A 23,075-nucleotide genomic window follows, 5' to 3' on the forward strand; every position below is an offset into this window, starting at 1 on the left:
GAAACAAGGGGAGACAGAAAGCTTGAAGACACTCTGTGATTTTTTTTTAAAAAACTTGCTGTAATTTTAATAGCCGAATGTTTCAAGCTTCTGTGTTTGGCTGCGTACTTCAATCAGCGATGGAAAATAGTTTTGAAAGCTTTATTAGGAAGGTGTATTTTTACCTTGTTTTGTTGCTTCTAGCCCCAGACCCTCGTTCTGATTTTTGGCATGCTGTGTTCAGAAGTAAACTTAATTCCCTGTAGCTGCCCTGATTAAGACTAGAGTAGTGTGGTTTGCAGTTTTGAAAGCTGCTTTTGGGTCTCCTGCTAAAACTTTAGGGCCTTTGATCTCAATTTCTAAGTGTATAAACTCCCAGAATAATTTCTTTGAAAATTGAATTGCATTCACATCCTGGCATGGACCATGAAGTCAAGGTTAATGAATCGGGAATAAGGTTGCTTCTGATTTTTTTTTTTATAGCTGGCAGGTAGAGAACCGTGTAATCTCTGATAAGTTATTCTTTGCTTTGCGGTAGAATGGAACTTGACACAAGACAAATGGGTTTGAACTCATTCAGTAAATTTAGTTAACCAAGTACTAAACAATGGCCCTCACTGAAGAGTTTACGTAGTACAGTACAAATGAGGGTCTAGAGATAACCTGTAAATTGTGTTTATGTGTAGAGAGGATGAATTTGCCCAGGCCTAATCTGAGTTTTACAGTCATTCGGGGATCTGCAATAGGATTTTTTTGAGAATCAAAACCGGGAGAACCATGAGCTGGCAAAGATGAATTGAGTACGCCTGAGTGGATAGTACTCAGATACAGCTCTGAAATCAACTCATCATCACTCTCAGTATAATCGTTGTTTGCTCCCATTCGTCCAGTGATGTATCAAAAGGTTCTTATTGATGACATTTTATATATATGTTGCACCAGTATAGGAGATCAGTACATTGATATTAACACAGACTTTCTGTAACCTGGGTGTGCCAGAATTGTTGGAAGGACACAGGTATAGCCAGGGATAGCTATTAGAGATGCTTGCTAGGCCATAAGGTCCTTGATTCTCTCTATGAACTCTTAAATATGGATGTTGATGTTGTAATTTATGTATTAGAGTTAAGACAGCTGAAATAACACTTTGCCTTTTGCTGGCTGATGGCCAGATCCGGTAAGGGGAATTGGGGGTTGGGGAGCACAGACAGGCAGGAACTACATTGCTGCCAAGTGCCCTCCAACTAATCCAGTGAAATGTATTGGTATATAAAAAGTACAAGACGCTGTATTAGGGACTGTAGAGGGATATTAATTTATATTAGCTGAGATCCCTGCCTTCCAAAAATGTAGCATCCCTAGGGGAGTCTCCTATAGGAGACAACTTAAAGTAGCCTATGGTCATTATTGTGGAGTGGTACAAGTTTTATAAAAGTTTAGGGGAATGGGTACAGATCACTTCCTCCTGGAGTGGTCATAGTACATAGGTCTTTTCATCTAGGATTGTAAAATTATTTATAGACATTTGGCACTGAAGGAGGTTGAACTAAAATAACTACCAAATTCTCAAGGACTTTATGCATGTTACACATGCACAGCAAAATTACAACTAGAAACCAAAGTTCTCGTCCCTACATGTTGCATAGCATTTCTATGGCAATTATGTATTCAAGTTTCATCAGCCAAAAGGAAACTTTTTTCTCCCAAAATTTCTAGAACTTTTTTTTTTAAAGAAAATTTTCCACTCTGTAGCCAGAAAAATTAAAGTTTGTACTGAATTGTTTTGGTTATAGAACCAGTGAAGCCTAAGGAATAGTTTGTCCTTCTCAAAGCTTTTCTTCTACAGCCAAATGTTGCACTTTTATATTCTCAGCTGTCTTAAAAATCTGTGCCTTCAGTCACACAAATAATTTAATTGGAATGTATTAATGAACTAATGTAAATTTGCTCCATAATTAAAGAAACATTGAATAAATGGTTTGTCATTGTCATAACTTTTATCAAATCGTGAAGGATGACATTATTACTTTAATGTGATAATCCATTAGTGGTACTTGTGCTAAAGTTTGTAAGAGAAGAATATCAGATAGCTTTGATTTGTAGATTTTGTAACCTGGACCTTAGTATGTATAGTTAAATTGCTTTCAGGCTGTTCCCTCCAATCCACAATTGCAGTAGACCCTTAAGCAGTGAGGTCCTACTTTTGCTGCATTATAGAGGAATGCCTTTCTTTGCTGAATATCCAGCTCAGAGAACTGGAATTTTACCACCACACCCATTTCTCCCACTTGTTAACATTGAGCAATGGGTCTTTGGTCAACCAGAATAACTGTGGGATCACTCAATGCTAATGTTCTTGAAAAGTTAAATCTAATCCAGACATCTAAATTTCTCTGAAATAATTTATTTTAAGTGTTCTGTGACCAAAGGATTTTTACCAAAAATGACTGGGAAGGAAGAGAGGAAGGAAATAGCAAGAATTTAGAGCTTTCAAGGAAATTTTTGAATGGATAAAATAAACTGATTCTTAAGGCTGATCATTGTTACTGAAAGAAATTCAAGCTTATGCTATTAATCTTTTCTCCTTATAAATTAACTGGAACAATTCATTAAAATAACTGTGCAGGAGACCATTATTGGTGGTCTGCAAAAGGATGATAGTTAACTTGATATCTTTTCTGTTCTAGCGCTTTAGTTTGTGTCTCTAACATGGCACTGTCCAATAGAAATATAGTGCATGCCATGTATGTAATTTTAAATTTTCAGATGATTTAAAACAGGTTAATTTTAATTAACAGGTCAATTTAATAATTACTTTTAATAATTTGTTTAATCCAATACATATAAAATACCATTCTTTTGATATAAAGTATAACACTTATACCACATCTTAATTCACACTAGCCACATTTCAGGTGCTTAGTAGCTACATGTGGCTAGTTACTGCCCTGGACAGTGCAGGTCTAGATTTTTTTTTCTTTTTAAGAAAAAATATTAGATGTTACCCTGGGTGAGGGAGGGGCAGAATTTTAGAAAGAGAAACTTATATGTCATTTGAGAAATGGGAGATGGAGAGATGCATTTTTCACAACCACTGATTTACTTTCTTTCTTTTTTTTTTAATAATTTTATTTATTTTTTTTTTTCCCCCAAAACCCCAGTAGATAGTTGTATGTCATAGCTGCACATCCTTCTAGTTGCTGTATGTGGGATGCGGCCTCAGCATGGCCGGAAAAGCGGTGCGTTGGTGCGCGCCCGGGATCTGAACCCAGGCCGCCAGCAGCGGAGCGCGCTCACTTAACCGCTAAGCCACACGGCCGGCCCTGATTTACTTTCTAGATCACGTGGTAAAAGCTCATACAACCAAGTCCTTCATTTATGTATATTACATATTTTCCTAATATTCTGTTATCCATTGATGTGTAGCTGTGATGAGGGGGGAAGGAGAAAGAGAAGGGTCATTTAGCTTTCTGTCATTTGGTTTTTGGTTGAAAAGAGAAAGATACTTCGGAAATAACTGCACTAATGTAGTTCTTCAAATGCCTTGTGTGAAAAATTGTTTTGTACCGTTCTCACGTCTTCCTACGTAAGATATCCTTTGTCTTGGGGGATATCCTTTGTTTCTACTTGAACATGTTTATGTGTATATGGATTTAGATCAATCTAGTACAGTCTTTTTTTTTTAGTGTCTATATTCATAAAACAAGAGGCCTTTTGTTAAAGTTTCTAATAGCCAGGATTGGTATATTATATGTGGGCGCAAAGAGCATTGTTGTTAGTGCCATCGAGTCGATTCCAACTCCTAGCGACCCTGTGTACAGCAGAGCAGAACCCTGCCTGGTCTTTTTGCTCCATCCTCTCACCTTCCAGCACTATATCAGACAATGCTCTGCTGCTATTTACAGGGTTTTCATCGCCAATTTTTTTGGAAATGGGTGGCCAAGTCCTTCCTAGTCTGTTTTAGTCTAGAAGCTCCACTGAAACCTGTCCACCATGGGTGACCCTGCTGGTATTTGAAATACCGGTGGCATAGCTTTCAGCATCATAGCAACACGCAGCTGCCACAGTATGACAACTGACAGCCGGGTGATGTGGTTCCCTGACTGGGAAACAAACCTGGGCCGCAGCAATGAGAGCACCGAATCTTAACCACTAGACCACCAGGGATGGCTAACAAAGAGCATATATTTAAAACAATTTTTAAAAAGTTAAAGTGCAGGTTTTTCATTGCCCAACTGCAGAGAGATGAAGGTAGGACCAGTGGCTTTGTCTATCAGGTGGTCCTTGATGACTCTTTTAGGCAGTTTCATCAGTGGTAGATAGAAAGCCAGATTTCAGGGTGACAGTATGTGGTGAGGAAGCAAAGGCAGCAGTATAAACAACTCCTAGAGACTGTGTGGGTGAAGGAAAGGGAAGAACAAACTTGAAAGAATAGTAGGGTCTGGGAAAGGCTGGTTTTGGGTTGTAGAGACCTGAGAAGTATTAATTGACAGAATAAAGTAACCTATAGAGGGGTGGGATTGAAAGTTTCATTGAGAGAGGGAAAGAAAAGAGAGATGGATAAATGATAAAGCCAAATCACCTGGCCTTTATTCTGGAATTCTTCTCTTACCCTTGTATCACGATGTTAAGCCTCAAAGTTAAATGTAGTTTTCCCTCTAAATCACAGTGAATCAATCCGTCACATTTCTGTATGTTACATGTATCAAAACTTTGTACAGTATCTGTGCTAGGCCCTGATAGTGTTAATGGGCTTAAGCATTTATTCATATTGTAACATTTGGGGGTTGCAAACATTGTTAGGGTATTATGCAAGAATTGTTAGGATGTTTTATTCTAGGGATGTAATTAATCCTTTATAAAATTTTCCTAAAGGTGAAGTCTCCCTAATAATAGGCATAGGGAAAACCCTCTGTTGAAGTAACTTGATTTTACTTGATTCTGTAAGCCTCTAACATGGATATTTTTTGGATGTATCACAAAATATCAATAATGTGTAATTTGTTCCTTGTCTCTAGAGACTTTTGTCTAAAGAATTATTTGTAGTGTGAGATGGAAGTTACATTTTGCCCTAGAATAAAGTCATACTCACTTTGATATTTAAGAGAACCAGTAAGTCTCTAATTTTCTCTTTACTGTTCCAGTAATTTGATTGATCAGTTGAATTATTGAAGGGCAGGTTGGAGTGTTATTCTGGAGTAGTAGGTTTTACTTTAAAAATAGGGTTGGGGCCTGCCCAGTGGCGTAGTGGTTAAGTGTACACGCTCCGCTTCTGCAGCCCAGGGTTCGCAGGTTCGGCTCTCGGGTGCACACTGACGCACTGCTTGTCAAGCCATGCTGTGGCGTTGTCCCGTATAAAGTGGAGGAAGATGAGCATGGATGTTAGCCCCGGGCCAATCTTCCTCAGCAAAAAAGAGGAGGATTGGCAACAGATGTTAGCTCAGGGCTGATCTTCCTTACACACGAAAAAAATAAAAATGGGGTTTATGTCTTAAGAATAGATATGTGTTTTTCCTTCAGTCTCCTTTTTCAGTCTGGAGAAATGGCTTGAAAATGTTTGCTTTGCTACCTAATATTGAAAAGAGTTTTTATAATATTGTTTAAAGAGTCATACACACAAAAAGGTAATACACATGTGTGTACTCATTTACAAAAAATAGACAGCACAACATAGTACAGTATTAAAGTTCACACCAGCCTCACCATGCCACCCCCAGACTCTTACCCCTTGAGCCTAGGGGTTACCACTGTTTACAGATAAATGTTTATCCTTCCACACTGTTTTTGTCCATATATGTTATATTTTATACAATTATAAACAACCTGAAGAGGTTGTTTGGTTTTGCTTTTTACATAAATGAGGTCTTGACATTGTTTTGCAACTTGCTTTTTTTGTTCACTTAGCCTATCTTGGTGACTTCTCAGTTTCAGTGCAGATAGATCCACCTCATTCTTTTTAACCTCTGTCTAGTGTCCCATAATATAGATTTAATATACATTTACTAGTTCTCTGGTTTAGTTTTCCATTTTTTTATCATTATAAACTATCATCATTGAACACCTATGTACAAGTATCTTTGTATACACATTTGGGTGTTTCAATGGGATAGCATGAAATGAAATGTTGATTAACTTTCAGAATCACGGCCAAGTTCTAACATTGGTGGGAACAGCTTAAGAAAAGTTCCACCTTGTTCCCTTTTCTCTGGTCTTGCTTTCTGCCATGGGTTTTCATCAGTCTTAACAACCATCCAGTTGAGAGTACCTTTTTTTTGAGAATGGGCACTTGGGGAGTGACTGCCTCCTGTTATCTCCTTAGCTACATTTCTGTTTGTCTTATTGGCACTGTCCTATTTACTCTAGAACACTTTCTACTCTCTATTCATGTATCCTCCTCTGCCATTGCAGGACCTTCCCACCCTCCTCCACTGAGCTGCTTTCCCAGTGATTGCATACAGTGCCAGTGATTGCATACAGTGCCCTATGTGCCCTTTTACAGCCTGAAAGTTGTTCATAGAGGCCTCAGGTTGTACCGTTGTATCATCAGTTCTCTAGGTTATATTGGGATTAAACATATTTTTCTATTTGCTTGCCTTCTACTTTTAAGGCAGTTTATATAACATGCTCACCATTAGCTGTGCTAAGCATTTTTTAGTTTATTGAGTCCAAAGGACTCTATAAATCCAAGGTAATACAATGTAACTTTCTTTAGCTGCTGTTTGGCAGTTACAAGAAAAACAGATACATTGAACTATGTCTAATCTATTAGCATATTTAATTTCCTTATCCCCTGAATAAGGAAAGTTCACTCTCTTCATTCTAGTTCCCAAAACTTTGAGGCAGGATCAGATATATGCAGTTTCTTCATATTAGGTGTACTTTCGGGTCAAATTTCTTAAGATGTTACTATGGCTGTTTGAGTCTTTGGTTAATATAGTGGTTCTCAACCTGGCTGCCTTTTAAAAATAATGGTAAGGGTGTAATTTGGTGGTCATATTTTCTAAAAACTCACCAGGTGAGTCTAGAGTCTGGATTGAGAACCACTGAGGTAGAAGCTATGCTGAAAGAATTTTCATATGTTTAAAAATATTTACAAATAAAATGTGAGCCCTTAGACTAGATCATTCCACTAGTGACATCCTGGGGAAGGTAAAGTCTGTGGCTGGTTTAATCTGTAGATTAGGACAAGGAAATGCATTTAACTTTCATGTGATGCAGTGTCCCTCTGTACTGTAGCCTTGTGTTAGTTTCCTAGAGCTGCTGTAACAATTTACCACAAACTAGGTGGCTTAACAGGACAGAAATTTATTCTGTCGTAGTTCTAGAGGCTAGAAGTTAGAAAGGTGTTGACAGGGCCATGCTCTCTCTGAAGGATCCAGGAGAAGATCCTTCCTTCCTTCTTCCTAGCTTCTGGTGATTGCCAGCAATCCTTGAGGTTCCTTGATGTTCCTTGACTTATAGATACATCACTCCAATCTCTGCCTCTTTTCACAACCTCGTTCTCTTCTCCGTGTGTCTGTGTCCAAATTTCCCTCCTTTCATAAGGACATCAGTCATTGGATTAGAGCCCACCCTAATCCAATATGACCTCATTTTAACTTGATTGTAGCTACAAAGATCCTGTTTCCAAATAAGGTCACATTCACAGGTACCAGGGATTAGGACTTCAGCATATCTTTTTGGGGGACACAGTTCAACCCACAGCAAGCCTCATGCCTAATAACCACCTACCCATCCAGTAAGGGAGCCATTAGTCATAAAGGGAAATGAGTAAGAGGTAATGTGAAATTGCAAAAACTTATTCTCACCACAGGGGGAAAAGCATCCAGAATCTGTGCTCTACTGATGAAGGATTAGTTAAAATATGAACACCTGGGATAATCTTTCCCCTTAATTTTTAACTTTACAGTTTTTTCTCAAAGACCTTAGTCTCCCTGGATAGTACTGTGGGGTATCTGTAGAGCACGCTAAACACGTTACTATATTGCAGCTTCTCTGCAATTTTTTTGTCACATTTTTCAATAAAATTTTCCAGGTTTGTGTTTGTTCATTAGAATGACCTTTGACTGCAGAGCTTGTGAAGGTATGGAGTAGGGCCTGAGAGTCTGTACTTTGAGCAGTACTACAGGTGGCCCTTATGCCTGGGAAAGTTTGAGAAACACAATTACGAAATGATAAAGCAGTTGTTATCCATCACTGCACCATCTGAATGGTTTAATCTTTGAAGGTGATTTGAGGTTGAGCCTGGGCGTGGGAGTTGACTTGGTGCTGTAGGCCAAGGAAACTGCCCAGCTGTTTCATTGGTTCCTAATCTAATGCTCATCAGAATCACCTGAGAAGCATTTACAGCTACGAATGCCTGGATTCAACTTCAGAGATTCTAATTGAATAGGGGAAACTTTTTTAAAGCTTCCTAGGTGATTCTGATAACCAGCCAGGTTTGAAGACCAGACCACTGATATAGTACAAAAAGTAAAGTATTTGGAGTCAGTAGGTGTGGATTTAAATTTTGGTCCTTTCACTTTTAAGTCCTATGAACTTGGGCAAAAGGATTCAAGTTCTGTTTTGGTATTTTTTAAAGGGAGACTGCTTACAAGGTGGGTGTTTTAACTATAATTCCTTGTCACCCTAGAATCAGATGAAGGAAACTGGTGAAAATTTCTCACCATAAAACTGGAAAGTCTGGGGAGCCAACCTGGTGGTGTAGTGGTTAAGTTCACGCACTCCGCTTCAGCGGACTGGGGTTCACGGGTTTGGATCCCAGGCACAGACCTACACTGCTCATCAAGCCATGCTGTGGCAGCATCCCACATACAAAATGGAGGAAGATTGGCACAGATATTAGCTCAGGGCCAGTCTTCCTCACCAAAAAACCCTGGAAAGTCTGATATCCTACCGTACTTATTTTATGAATTAAGTAATAATATTTGGAATAATATCAAATTAATAATTTAACTGGATGTGAGCTTTTAATTTTTCTTTAATTATTAAGCACGGTGCTTTCTGAATTAACTAGCTTTCTTTATCTTTAAGATCTGATTATCATGGACCTGCGACAGTTTCTTATGTGCCTGTCCCTGTGCACAGCCTTTGCCTTGAGCAAGCCTACGGAAAAGAAGGACCGTGTGCACCATGAGCCTCAACTCAGTGACAAGGTTCACAATGATGCTCAGAGTTTTGATTATGACCACGATGCCTTCTTGGGTGCTGAAGAAGCGAAGACTTTTGATCAACTGACACCAGAAGAGAGCAAGGAAAGGCTTGGGTAAGGTGCCAGCTCTCAGAGGGCTAGTTAGAGTAATGACATTTCTTTATAAATCAGCTCATTCTTTTTTTCTCTTCTAGCTCAGTCGCCCAGTAAAGCTGTGTTGAGCTACATTTTCTGAAAGCTAACCACAGAATTGCTATCACTAAAATTTAATTAAGCACTTGTTTTCATACATTTCTCCACTGAATAACAGTTTTTACCTCATTCTAAAAAGTAAAGTCATTTTTGCATGAAAGTACCAAATCCTACAGGACCCATCTTGAACTGTATCATCTTGATTTCAAAGGAACATTACATGGGGAAGCTTCTCATCCCTGCTGCTTTTAATTTTTAAAACTATCTGTGACCTATTCATTGTTGCCTAAGCCAAGTCTTTGAGGATAATAAACTGCAAATTAGACCCCGGGACTAATTTCTGTAAAGTTTATGATTTCTGAGAACGCCCTTCACCTGCTTTGTTTTCATTCTCAGGTATTTGCTTAATTAAAAACAAAAACCAAAGGCCAGCTCCATGTAGTAGTGGTTGAGTTCGGCGCACTCCACTTTGGCAGCCCGGGTTCACGGGTTCGGATCCTGGGTGCAGACCTGCACCACTGGTCAGCCATGCTGTGGGGGCGACCCATATACCAGGGTAGAGGAAGATTGGCACAGATGTTAACTCAGGGCTAATCTTCCTGAAGTGAAAAAAGCAGAAGATTGGCAACAGATGTTAGCTCAGGGTAAATCTTCCTCAGCAAAAAAAAAAAAATGAACGAACCAAACTTGCCTTTTAGGAGACTATAACAAGTAATGATCTTTTTTTTTTTTTTTTTTTTATAATTTTGTTTGTTTATTTATTTTTCCACCAAAGCCCCAGTAGATAGTTGTATGTTGTAGTTGCACATCCTTCTAGTTGCTGTATGTGGGACGCGGCCTCAGCATGGCCGGAGAAGCGGTGCATCAGTGCGTGCCTGGGATCCGAACCCTGGGCCACCAGCATCGGAGCATGCGCACCTAACCGCTAAGCCACGGGGCCGGCCCTAAGTAATGATCTTAATGTCAGAATATGAGTTGCTGTTTCAGTAACAGCTGTGCCATAGTCAGGTTCTGTGGCTCTCTCAGCAGGCAGCTTTTAACCTAAAGAGTTGATTTGGTAGAATCCCAGTTGATTATTTCTAACTGAGGATCTGAGAATGTCTTTTTGTTTCTTCCAAAGACGTGCTTTTTAAGGAAATGCAGGTTAATTTAGTGAACATTTTCTCCTCAATGAGCACCGTTGGTTTAACTTTCTGAACTATAATCAAGACATTTGTCTGGAAAGTTGTACCACATAGCAATTTCTAAAAATATTTTACCCTCATGGATAGTGCTATGATTAGAAGACATTATAGAGTTTGCTTTGGGTAATACTTTAGAGTAAATTTATTTTATTCTTTCATTGAGTTATCTGCTAAGTGGAGGGTACAATATTTTGTTCTTAAACGCTGACAGAAATAATCAAAAGATTTTGCTGTGTAGAATGAGAGACTATCCCAAGACATTTGAAAGTAGATAGGGAAAACAGAAAGATATGAGAGTCAGTCTTCTGTTAGGTTGCTTTTCTAACTCTAAGAGACTATGCTCACTTTTCATTTTAATCTTATAACTGTGCTAACATTTCGGACTGAAAATAGGGATGCATGAGGTGTTCACAGTCTTCATGTCTTGTCTATTAATAACGTACATATCCAACCCACATTTTGGTTTGCATATATGTCTTTGCAGAATTACTCTTAAAATAGTGAAGAGCTCTTAGGTTTGGTGTCAATCAGGATGTTCTCGTTCTGTGCAGGTAGTGGAATAGCTCTGCTAGCAGTTTTCAGTAGAGGGGAAATGTTCCTTTTTGTCATCAGTAACTATCAAAAGTTCAACATGTAAGCAAACTCCATTTTTGGTTAGAATAAGATGGTTAAAATCATGTTTTTCCTGGAATGTATGAATGAACTAAGTACTATTAGTTTCTCCCAAATTTTGGAGATAATGACAAATATCCCCAGTTTATAAGGTGACATAGTTGGAAGCAAGAATTCCAGGTGAACTTTTTTTTTTTTTAACTTATTCACTGTGGCATTTCCAAACATTGTTTTGATGGGTGACTGTACACCAGAGTTTGAGAACAACAGATTCCCCCTCTTTTCCATCTGTCTAGAAGGCAAGTAATTATTAGGAGATAAGATCATTGTTTATACCTGTAGTTGCAAAAATTCACTACTATTTTTAAATCTTTAGTTATAATATCTAAAAGACCACAGAAAGCATTTTATAATTTTATTTATTTATTTTTTCCTCCAAAGCCCCAGTAGATGTATGTCATAGCTGCACATCCCTTTTAGTTGCTGTATGTGGGACACGGCCTCAGCATGGCCGGAGAAGCGGTGCATCAGTGCGCACCTGAGATCTGAACCCGGGCCACCAGCAGCGGAGGGCGCGTACTTAACCACTAAGCCACGGGGCCGGCCCATGGGAAGCATTTTAAAACAATTTTAATATACAGTTTTCAGTTCCTTTTTCTTATTAAGAATGTTGACAAATAGAACATTTTTTCTTTCATGTGTGTTCTCAGCACCCCCAAAGAAGTCTAAGCATACTTAATTTTCATTTATGTGTCCTTCAAATGAGGGTTTGTTTGGAGATGATGTTCCTTAATATAAAAAAGTTCTCACTCTTGATATATTTGCTATAGAAATGAACTAGAGCAGTTCATCATTCTTTTTGGGTCATAGGCCCAGCCCCTTTGGGAGTCATGAAAGCTAAGAACTCTTCCTCAGAAAAGTACACGTATATGACTATATATAAAATTTTCCATACTGAAAATTTCAGGAATATTGTGAACCCTACTGGAGCTCACTTATTGACCCAGGTTCTTAAAAAACTGGTTTTCTTATGCCTCTTGAAATGTAGAGGTGTGTGTTACCTCTTAGGAGAAATAACATAAGGTCCCCTAAGTACATTGTGTCTGTTCTGGAATAAATGCTTATTTTATTTAGTGGCATCATAACTGCATCTATAGGATTCTCCAGTGTCGTAGGAATACGATACCATTAGCTTCATAAATTTACACAGGCTTTTAAAGATCAGAGTTTAGAGCTTCATGCCTAAAATAGAACATGCCGACTTCCAGCATACTTTCACAGCTGCCTGCAGGCTGAGATGGCCAGCGAGATAAGAATGACTTTTTATATTTTATAATGGTTGTTAAAAAAAAAAAAAAAGTGAAAGACCCTACATGGCCCACCAAGTCAAAAATATTTACTATCCGTCCCTATCTAGAAAAAGTTTGCCAACCTCTGGATTAAACCATTTGGGATATTTCTCTTGGAATAAATAGAATGGCATTCAGCCAGCTTCATGTAGAAAAGCCCATCTTGAACAGTCATAAGCCTTTTTTTTTTTTTTTTTAATCTGAGTGATCCTTCTCTGAGGTTATTTATAATAGTTTAAAATTTTGTTTTGGGAATGGGAGGGGTTCTGATAGCTTGTCCTTTTTTTCTTAATGTTACAGTGGCACTATTGGTAGCCAGTACCATTTGGACACAAACTGGATCTCATAGATAATGCAGAAGTTTTTAATACTGGTATAACTTAATCTTTTAATATATATATTTTTTTAATAATTTTATTTATTTATTTATTTTTCCCCAAAGCCCCAGTAGATAGCTGTATGTCATAGCTGCACATCCTTCTAGTTGCTGTATGTGGGACGCAGCCTCAGCATGGCCAGAGAAGCGGTGCGTCGGTGCGCGCCCGTGATCCGAACCCGGGCCGCCAGTAGCGGAGCATGCGCACTTAACCGCTAAGCCACGGGGCCGGCCCTTAATATTGTTTAATGTTTTTTTTTTTTGTTTTTTTTTTTGTGAGGAGATCAGCCCTGTGCTAACATCTGCCAATCTCATCTGCTGAGAGAGACTGGCCCTGGGCTAACATCCATGCCCATCTTCCTCCACTTTATATGGGATGCCGCCACAGCATGGCTTGCCAAGCAGTGCGTCGGTGTGTGCCCGGGATCCGAACCTGTGAACCCCAGGCCACCGCAGCGCAGGGTGCCCTCTTAACCGCTTGCACCACCAGCACTGTCACCGGGCAGGCCCTATTTAATCTTTTAATATCGGGTTAAAGTTGCAAATTTTTTTTTTTTTCTGAGGAAGATTAGCTCTGAGCTAACATCTGTTGCCAATCCTCCTCTTTTTTGCTGAGGAAGATTGGCCCTGGGCTAACATCTGTGCCCATCTTCCTCTACTTTATATGGGACGTTGCCACAGCATGGCTTGACAAGCGGTGTGTCGTCTGTGCCCGGGATCCGAACCTGTGAACCCCGGGCCACTGAAGCAGATTGCACGAACTTAACTGCTATGCCCTGGGCTCGCCCCTAAAGTTTCAAAAATTTTTTTGTCCTATGTCCACGTAGATAGAGGAGAGTATTTAAGAGATGGCTTCTTGTTGCTTTACCTTTTCTATTAACATTTTAGAGCAAAAGCTACAAGATTACACATTCTCTGAAGGAAAATGCTTGTTGATTGTAGGATTAAAGTAATAGACAGTTATGGCTAACACCATATCAATATCAAGATGAATCTCTTCATAGTGTGGCTAGTACTCTTGTGATTCTAATGACTTTCTAATGTTGTGTTCATGAAATGAACACAAACTGGCAAAAGACATTATTTGCTTTCAAATGACAATCTTTTTCAGTCCTGTAAATAATAGAGCATAGGAGTATGCCAAGATTTCAATTCTGTTGGAAGTTTTTATCTGAAGTTCCCATTCCAAACTGGGCTACTTACTTGCGTAACTTCACATAGGTTGTCTTAGCCTCTTTAAGTAGGTGATTGCATCTTTAAACAGGAGTTTTCATATCGCCCATATTTTGAAACCCTTAAAGTGACAGAGCTAGAAGAAGGAAGCTCATGAAGGGCAAAGTATATTTTTTATTTTTGTAGTTTTGCTTTATCATCTGCACTCTAACCCTCTCAGCTTATTAACATTCTCATAATCAGGGATATACTTTCTTACCACATAATTTCCTCAGACTTCTCAGTTTTTGTGGTTATATGTAAAACTCCAGTTCAACATAGTATATAATAAGCTGTTAGCCATTTTTTAGAATAAGCATGCTTCTGTCTTTATGTACTTGATTTTTTAAAAATAATCTTGAGGTGTAAGTGATCCTCGAACTATTTTTGATATCTTTATATTTTTAACAAAAGTGTTATCTTTTTTAAAAACGCAGCTGAATTTTTTAAAGTCTAGTTTAAATTTTTGAAATTTTAGAAAACCATGTCAGTGGTTGTGATTATTTACCAAGAAATTGAGATTCTGCTAAAAGCAATAAAGGAAAATATAAAGATTTGCAGGTTTGATACATAGAGTGGAGAACCGAGATAGAAATGGATTTTCGCTCCTGAATTCTGACCATCGGCTGAAACTTACCTCTAAAGGGATAGGCTGGGTTTGCTTTTGGATCCAAGTGCACCAGCCATGGACTGTGCTTGCCTTATCCAGATGGCTCATTACACACCAGTAATGGGCCACTTAAGAGAAAAATTTTCAGTTGCCTGTTTAGCAGTTTTGTTTTGGAGACAGTTTTTTTTGTGTGTGAGGAAGATCAGCCCTGTGCTAACATCTGCCAATCCTCCTCTTGTTTTACTGAGGAGGACTGGCCCTGGGCTAACATCCATGCCCATCTTCCTCCACTTTATATGGGACGCCGCCACAGCGTGGCTTGACAAGTGTCGCGTTGGTGCGCTCCCGGGACCCGAACCGGCGAACCCCGGGCTGCCGCAGCGGAGCATGCCCGCACTAAACTGCTTGCGCCACTGGGCCGGCCCCTTGGAGACAATTTTTTATTTCCATGCTTTAGCCCTGGGCAACACCTGTGGTCACAGCACACACCTGGCTAAGTCCAGAGCCTTGTGTCCTTTTAACCTCTTGCTGGATTTCTCTGCATTTTCTACAGAAAGATTGTAAGTAAAATAGATGGCGACAAGGACGGGTTTGTCACTGTGGATGAACTCAAAGACTGGATTAAATTTGCACAAAAGCGCTGGATTTACGAGGATGTAGAGCGACAGTGGAAGGGGCATGACCTCAATGAGGACGGCCTCGTTTCCTGGGAGGAGTATAAAAATGCCACCTACGGCTACGTTTTAGGTAGGTCCCTACTATCTGGGGGAAAAAGCCTTGTGGAGCCGGCACCTTGAAACGTAACTGTTTTGTCTTGTAGAATGATTGTAGATAAAATAGACGCGGATAAAGATGGGTTTGTGACGGAGGGGGAGCTGAAATCCTGGATTAAGCACGCCCAGAAGAAATACATATATGACAATGTTGAAAACCAATGGCAGGAGTTTGATATGAATCAAGACGGCTTAATCTCCTGGGATGAGTACAGAAACGTGACTTATGGCACTTACCTGGGTAAGGGGCAAGATGTCAGCCTGGCAGAGACCATGGGCTTGAGTCAAAGAAACAAATGGGTCACGAAGTAAAGGAAAGGAAGAAATTGTGCTTATTTTAAATAGTTTGATGCTGAACTGATTTCTCTTTATTTTATTCATTTTAAATTGTATAATGTATTTTTTAATATTGGTTTTCTAAAGTCTAGCGTCTATATCTTTAGCATTTCAAATATATTTTATCATTTTTTCTTTCTGTCATACCTCAGACTGTTTTTGGAGTAGATCTTGTTTAAAAGGCTGCATTATTCCAACAGTGCAAAGCAAGAGGCTTTGAGATGTCTCTTGACATGGTCACCTTGAAGTGTTGCACCTGAAATTCAAACCAAATTAGATTCCTTTATAACTGGTGAAAATAGGAGGAAAATTACTGTCTTTCCTTAATAAAATAAAGATCAAATAGCTTTCTTTTTTGGGCGGGAAGATCAGCCCTGAGCTAACATCCGATGCCAATCCTCCTCTTTTTTGCTGAGGAAGATTGGCCCTGGGCTAACATTCGGGCCCATCTTCCTCTGCTTTTTATATGGGACGCTGCCACAGCGTGGCTTGACAAGCGGTGCATCGGTGTGCACCCAGGATCCGAACCTGCGAACCCCAGGCCACTGCAACGCACTTAACCACTGCACCACGGGCCTGGCCCCAATATAATAGCTTTCTTTGATAAAAGTTAACTATTTCAGTATGTCTGCTTACTGAAGTTTAAAAATGAAAATTTCCCATTTGTTTTCTCTGGCACATGAGTTTATCAGCCTGCTTTGCAAATGCCTCAAGGCAAAATAAATGTGACTTTAATTGCTTTCTGTTGATTTGGTAGCTTTATGCTTGGGCCACCTGTTAGTAATTTTCTTTTACTTATTAGACTTGCCTGCTGCTGACTGCTAGGTGGCGATCTTACCAAGTTGATGACTTAGGATATTTTTCTTAGTGAGATTCCTCTATTGTACATGGTTACAATTTGAGACAAGAATGTGTAAACGTTACTTTTTGCATTTTTATCCTGGAAATGAGGCAAATTTCAGAGTTAAAGCAGGTGTTCACCATTGACTAACATGCAGGGAGTGTATAATGGTCTGTTTCCTCCACTGGACAGCCAGCTGTCCGTGTTAATTACAGGACTGCATGCATTTCTGGTGAAGAGACTTTTATTTCTGTCAGGCTTGTTCTCATTCCTAAGACTGAAGTGGCAATCTCTCTCCATGCTTGACACTTAGCCAAGAACCAGACATATCCTTCACTCATTTAAGAACATGTGTATTAAAACGTCAGTGCAGATGGAAAGGCATCAGTGCTTCTTGCTTTCTGGCAGAGACCCAATACCCTCCTGATCTATTTAGAATTAATTGTAAATATAAAGCAAAGGGTAGGCTATTGGTGATCTAAACAGAATGGTGTGTTAATAAATTTCAGCTCAGACTTAGGCACTCACTTGCTGCCCAGAATAAATCTTAAACTCTTTGTATGATTATGTGCATAAAAATCTGTTGAGAGCTCTGTTGCCTCACAGGGCAAATGATTCAATGTAATGGGTATTTCTACTGACTGAGACTGCATACGCTGAAGCATTGGCTGGAGAAGCAATGTCTTTATAAGGCATCTTTCCCTGGAGGCGTGTGGGTGGACAGAGCTCAGGGGGTAGTGAGTCGGCTTATTGAAGTGCTACGGAGTTTTATGTGAGAGTGTGTTCCTGATTCAATTTTGAGTTCAGGTATAAATCATCTTAGCTTTTAATTAAAATCTGTCTTAATCTGCTTTCCACAAAAGGAACATTAACACTATCTTTGCCCCGAGTAAAATACGAAATACTAAAATCTACCCTGCCTATACCAAAACTAGATCAGAGCCTACCCAAAGCTGTTTGCAGGCCAGCAGGGAAGTAAACTGGTGCTGAGGATGGATAGATACCGTCACTTGGAGCAGTGATGATAGGCACATGAGTTTAGTCATTAAAAACAAAGTTTTATGTCTTCCTTTTTCTTCCTTCTATATGTGCATGCTATCAGGCTACTTGATTCCAGTCACCATGTTTTACCCTAAGGGGGAGAGAAGGGCTCTTAGCTAAAAATCTAGTCAATGTATAAATTGTCTGTTTTCTGTTATCTTTTTTGTGTATGTTACATAGTTGGTACTGAAACTTTGTTTTGAAGAGATGACTTAGTATCTGAGAAAAGTGGTATTTTCCTTAAATTCTCCATCTCCAACCTATTATGGTTTTGAGTATACACATATAGGGCCCCCAAAGCCTCATGATTTAATAAGCTGTCTTACTGAATTTTGACACTCAACAAAGAATGAAGCTTCAAGCTTCTCAACTCTCAAAATAGAGCAGTAGTTTTTTTTTTTTTTTTTTAACTGTGCTTAAATTATGGAAAGATTGAACTACGGTATCAAAAGTCAGCAGTGTGATGTTATTGTTCAGGGGGCCCTGTGGGTCTTTTTATAAAACTAGTACCGTATCTTTTTTTATTTGCTCAGTATGTTGCAGGAGCAATCGTTTCTTACCTTTAATGTGGTGTCTTTTACTTTTCAAAATGTCTTCACATGTTATTTTATTTGGTCCACACAGCAACTCAAATTGAAAAGGTTTCTTTTTCCTTTTCTGCAATTAATGCCTTCACATTTTTTCAGCTTGAAACTAAATTTCATTCTTCTAGATTCTTATGTAGAGACTGAATAGCTACTGCTTGTGCAGTTCAACATCCTGACAGATGGATAGTTCCAAATTCAATTTGGTTGTAATCTAATGTTTATTTTTTGTAACGGCTTTATTGAAGTATAATTGACATGAAATACATGGCACATATTTAAAATGGACAGTTGATGAGTTTTCACATATGTGTACATCTGTGAACCCATCTCTACGATAAAGATAAGTGAACATATCCATCACCTTAAAGATTCACGTCCCTTTCTAATTCTGCTCACCTTTCCTATCCCCCGTCCGTAGGCAACCACTGATCTATTTTCTGTAACTCTAGATTAGTTTACATTTTCTAGAATCTTACATAAATGGGGAGGAGGAATGAGCAGTACTTATAACTCGTGGTAGATTTCTGAGATGGCTGAAAAAACTAAAGTGTGACCTTTCAAAGGGTGATGTTCTGTTGTTTGAATCCAAGTGGCGTTAATATGGGATAGAAGGCCTTTGATATCTAGCTTCTTAATGGGAGCCTAATGTTTAATAAAAATTGCAATGGGTAACATTTATTAAAAGCCAGCCATAAGCCAGGCACTTATTCAAAGCACTTAGATTTGTTTGCTTATTTAAACCTCATAACAGCCCTATGAGGCAGGCACCATTATTATCTCCATTTTACAGATGAGTAGATTAAAGCACAGTTGCTTGCCTAAGGTCACACAGCTAGGAAGTAGTAGATAGAATTAGGATTCAAACCCAAACAGTATGATGTTAGAATCACCATTGCCCCTCAGACATAAGTAGAAAACTCGAGTCCTTTAGTATCCTTAACACCAGTAGTAGTGGAGCGTTACATAATTGGTTACATAGTCCAGGAGCCAGGGTTCCATGTTGAATGGCAAACATTTATATTCAACTTGGACCTGACTTTGAGGTCTTTGATTACTGGAGCTTTAGCCCCAAAATGAATGTCTTTATACTGTTGCAATTTTGCCTGTGTAATCCAGAGTTATTTCTTCATTGATTGGTTTATCTTCCTTGGAAATTGATTCCCTAGCCCACACATTCTCATGTTTTCTGCAAGTCCTTTAAGATTTGACCTAAATTTTTGTTTTCTAGATGATCCAGACCCTGATGATGGATTTAACTATAAACAGATGATGGTTAGAGATGAGCGGAGGTTTAAAATGGCAGACAAGGATGGAGACCTTATTGCCACAAAGGAGGAATTCACAGCTTTCCTGCATCCTGAGGAGTATGACTACATGAAAGATATAGTAGTACAGGTGGGTGAGAGCGAGGATTCTCAATGGAAACTCAGTTTCTCTTCTTGTTTACGCTGTCTTTCCTCTTTAGCTTTTCCTCTGTATTTGGAAGAATGACTTGCTATACAAGTCCTGGCCAGATTTAGAGTCCAAGCTCTGTCGCTATGTTTTTTGTGACCTTGATCAAGTCATTTATCTTGTGTCTTTGGCTTTCTGTTTAGTATGACAATGCTTAGCATCAGATAATGTGTTTTACCATTTCATTAGTGGCTTCATAGAAGCATGGAGGTAAATCCTATTTTTTAAAATATCCTATGACCAGTAATCAGACACTGAGTAGGAGTAATTATAGTGATACTGAAGAATTCTCACAGAAGGCTGTTACCTATAAAACAGTCTGTAGCTATAGGTATACTTGCTGGTCACATCTCCTGGTATAGTATGATTTAAGCATGACTAGGGCTACCAGATCATCATGGGCTTGGTGGGGTGGTTCGCTATTAAGCAGTGCCAGTGTTCCTCCAAGAAAACTCATAGTTATTTTAGGTTGAAGCATTAAAAAGTGATAATATTTTACCTTTTTTTAGCTAGAAAAATAGCAATTGCCTATGGTTTAACCATACTCACACACATAACACATATACTTGTATACATATACACATGTACGTGTGTGTGTTATAATGAATGATAAATAATTGCCTAAATACTAACTTTAATAGTCTCTTCTTATTATCTTCATCTAGGAAACAATGGAGGATATAGATAAGAATGCTGATGGTTTCATTGATCTAGAAGAGTATATTGGTAAGTCGGTTTCTAGTGTATTTCTTAGAAGAAGGTGAGAAGCTTTGGAAAATATGTTCACTCATAGACACAATTTACCCCATGGGTCAACTCTCAGGACTTCATTTAAGCCAGACCAGCGTGAGGAGTAGTAGGTCGTGATAAAGTATCTGTAGCCCCCCTGTCCAATCTAAATGTAAATGTGAGCCTCATATGTAATTTTAACTTTGCTAGTAGCCACATCAAAAAAAAAATAAAAAGAAACAGATGAAGTTAATTTCAATAATATATTTTATTTAGCCTAATATTCCAAAATACTATAATTTCGACATGTTATCAATTTAAATTATTGGAGTTTTTTTTTTTCATACTAAGTCTTCAAAGGTATATTTTACACTTATAGCACATCTCAATTTGGACCAACCACATTTCAAGTCGTCAATAGCCACATGTGGCCACTGGCTACCATACTGGTCAGCACTGATATAGTGCATCCCAGTTGCCTTATGGAATTGACAGTAAAGAGTTGTAGGGAGCCTAGACTGGCATTAGGAAGCCCAGGAGAAGAATGTAGGGAATGGAATAAAAGAGACAGGTGGGTACATAAGTGACCAAGAGGGGCTGATTCCTCTTAGAGCCTTTCCCTTTTTTTTTTTTGATCTTACACTTCAAGGCTAATTTCTCCCAAAAAACTGTATTTTTATCCTCAGAATAATTTCAGAATTTACCCATTGCTTTAAAAAAAGGAGCTGCATATCTTACCAAGTAGTTAAGCAAATTGTTTCACAATTACTGTGATTAAGTTAATTAATGTAAGTAAAGGAGGAGAGATGGAAGGCATTAAGACTTTTGTTACAAATGTCATTCCATTTTGAAAGATACTAGATAATTTTATATTTCATATTCTTTTTTTTTTGTGAGGAAGATCAGCCCTGAGCTAACATCCATGCCAATCCTCCTCTTTTTGCTGAGGAAGACCGGCCCTGAGCTAACGTCTATTGCCAATCCTCCTCCTTTTTTTTTTTCCCCTTTTTCTCCCCAAAGCCTCAGTAGATAGTTGTATGTCATAGTTGCACATCCTTCTAGTTGCTGTATGTGGGACGCTGCCTCAGCATGGCCGGACAAGCAGTGCGTCGGTGTGCGCCCGGGATCCGAACTCGGGCCGCCAGTAGTGGAGCGCACGCACTTAACCGCTAAGCCATGGGGCCAGCCCCCCTATATTGCACATTCTTATTTTTACTCATAGTAAGTTAATTCTAGTAACACCACTGGTTTTGTTTTTCGTATGCCAGTTTGTTTTTAGACCTCTGATCTTTACCTGAAATGTTTATTTTAAGCATGAAAGGGAGACTTCAGCCCTGCTTCTATCACGTGTCACTTAAACTGAATTGCACCAGTCACTCTTTTACTCAGATTTTGTCTAATTATACCTGCTATTTATTTTCTAGTGTTATCCCAGTTGAATTACTCCTTGAATATTTACCAGTCTTTTCTTCTAAGATTCAATGATGTACCTTGAGTTTTTTAGAGATAGAAGGATGAGCAATGGAAGATAGGATTTTTTTCCAAAATGATTTTTTTTTTTTTTAGTGGAGTTCATTAGCACAGCCTGGGTGCATTTACTGAGCCCGTTTCAAAGTTGAGTATTTCTACTTTTAAATATTTTGTCTTTTCATTCTTGGCTTTTGCCATTTTATCACCATTACTAAAACTGAGGAACTCATTTGAACCTCCTGAGGAGAGGAATTAAGTTTTATAACTAAGTACCATCATTATTAAGCATTGAGGCCAAATAAGGAGATATTTCTGTCTCCTTCCCCATCATATAGATTCAAGGGCAGAGGAATTGTGTCTTGAAACCACTAAAACTATCCATTGTGTGTGGGTTGCTTTCTTTTGCAAATCAACTGATGCAAACACTTTCACATCTGGGATGCTGAGCTTTGTAAAGCCAAAAGTCTCCCAAACAGTATCTTCTAGTTTCTAGAGATGTGCTAGTTTCTACCCTGTTGAGGAGCAAGACTGTAAAGAAAAAAATGGACTTTGCCTCTTACATTTAGCATTAAGAAGTACCTAGAGATACAATGTTGAATTCTTTTTATTCTTTCAGTTTGTTATAGAGCATTGCAAACATACTCAAAATTAGAAAGAATAGTGTAGTGAATCCCCGTGTACCTATGCCCCAACAGCCATGAGCCCACGGCCAATCCATATCCACTTCCTTACCTAGACAGCTACTTCGAACTTGGAATCAGAAAGTGCCTTTTTTTCAACTTTAACTTTCAACTTCAACTTTATTATTTTGAAGTCAATCCCAATCATCATCTCATTTCGTCTGTAAACGTTTGGTTATGTATCTCTTGAGATGCATATATATCTCTAAAAACGTTAACATAATCTCAAAAAAATTACTGATTCCTTAATGTCATTATATAGAGTGAATCCTTTTTAAATAAACTAATAGTATTGTTCTTATCATCTTTATTCATCTAGCTTTAAAATGTACTTGCATTATGTTGTATATTGTAGCTTATATTAAAAGTATGTCTTTTAAGCACACATTTTTCCCTCTCTGATTCAGAACTTCCCAATCTGTATACTATAAACAGTGTTCTTGACCCTCAGGACAGCTAGGGCAGGGCGCTGCCCCAGTGGATCATACATGTACTACATTT

General features: G+C 38.7%; 1 protein-coding gene across 2 annotated transcripts in view; it reads left to right on the forward strand.

The window, feature by feature from the left end:
- Nucleotides 1-23,075, forward strand: part of CALU (calumenin) — a 29,496-nt gene that overhangs the window by 596 nt on the left and 5,825 nt on the right. Inside the window, exons 2-5 of one of the 2 annotated variants that reach the window (XM_004418713.2) lie at nt 9,013-9,244; nt 15,219-15,412; nt 19,472-19,638; nt 20,361-20,421. In XM_004418713.2, coding sequence (XP_004418770.1) covers nt 9,024-9,244; nt 15,219-15,412; nt 19,472-19,638; nt 20,361-20,421 — 643 coding nt within the window. In that variant the 5' untranslated portion in view covers nt 9,013-9,023. Of the gene's footprint in view, nt 1-9,012; nt 9,245-15,218; nt 15,413-15,485; nt 15,680-19,471; nt 19,639-20,360; nt 20,422-23,075 lie in introns of both variants that reach the window. The other variant, XM_004418714.2, reaches the window with a different exon arrangement.

This window comes from Ceratotherium simum, chromosome 1, assembly GCF_057802395.1.
Source record: "Ceratotherium simum simum isolate JZ-2026a chromosome 1, ASM5780239v1, whole genome shotgun sequence".
In the NCBI taxonomy this organism is placed as follows: domain Eukaryota; kingdom Metazoa; phylum Chordata; class Mammalia; order Perissodactyla; family Rhinocerotidae; genus Ceratotherium; species Ceratotherium simum.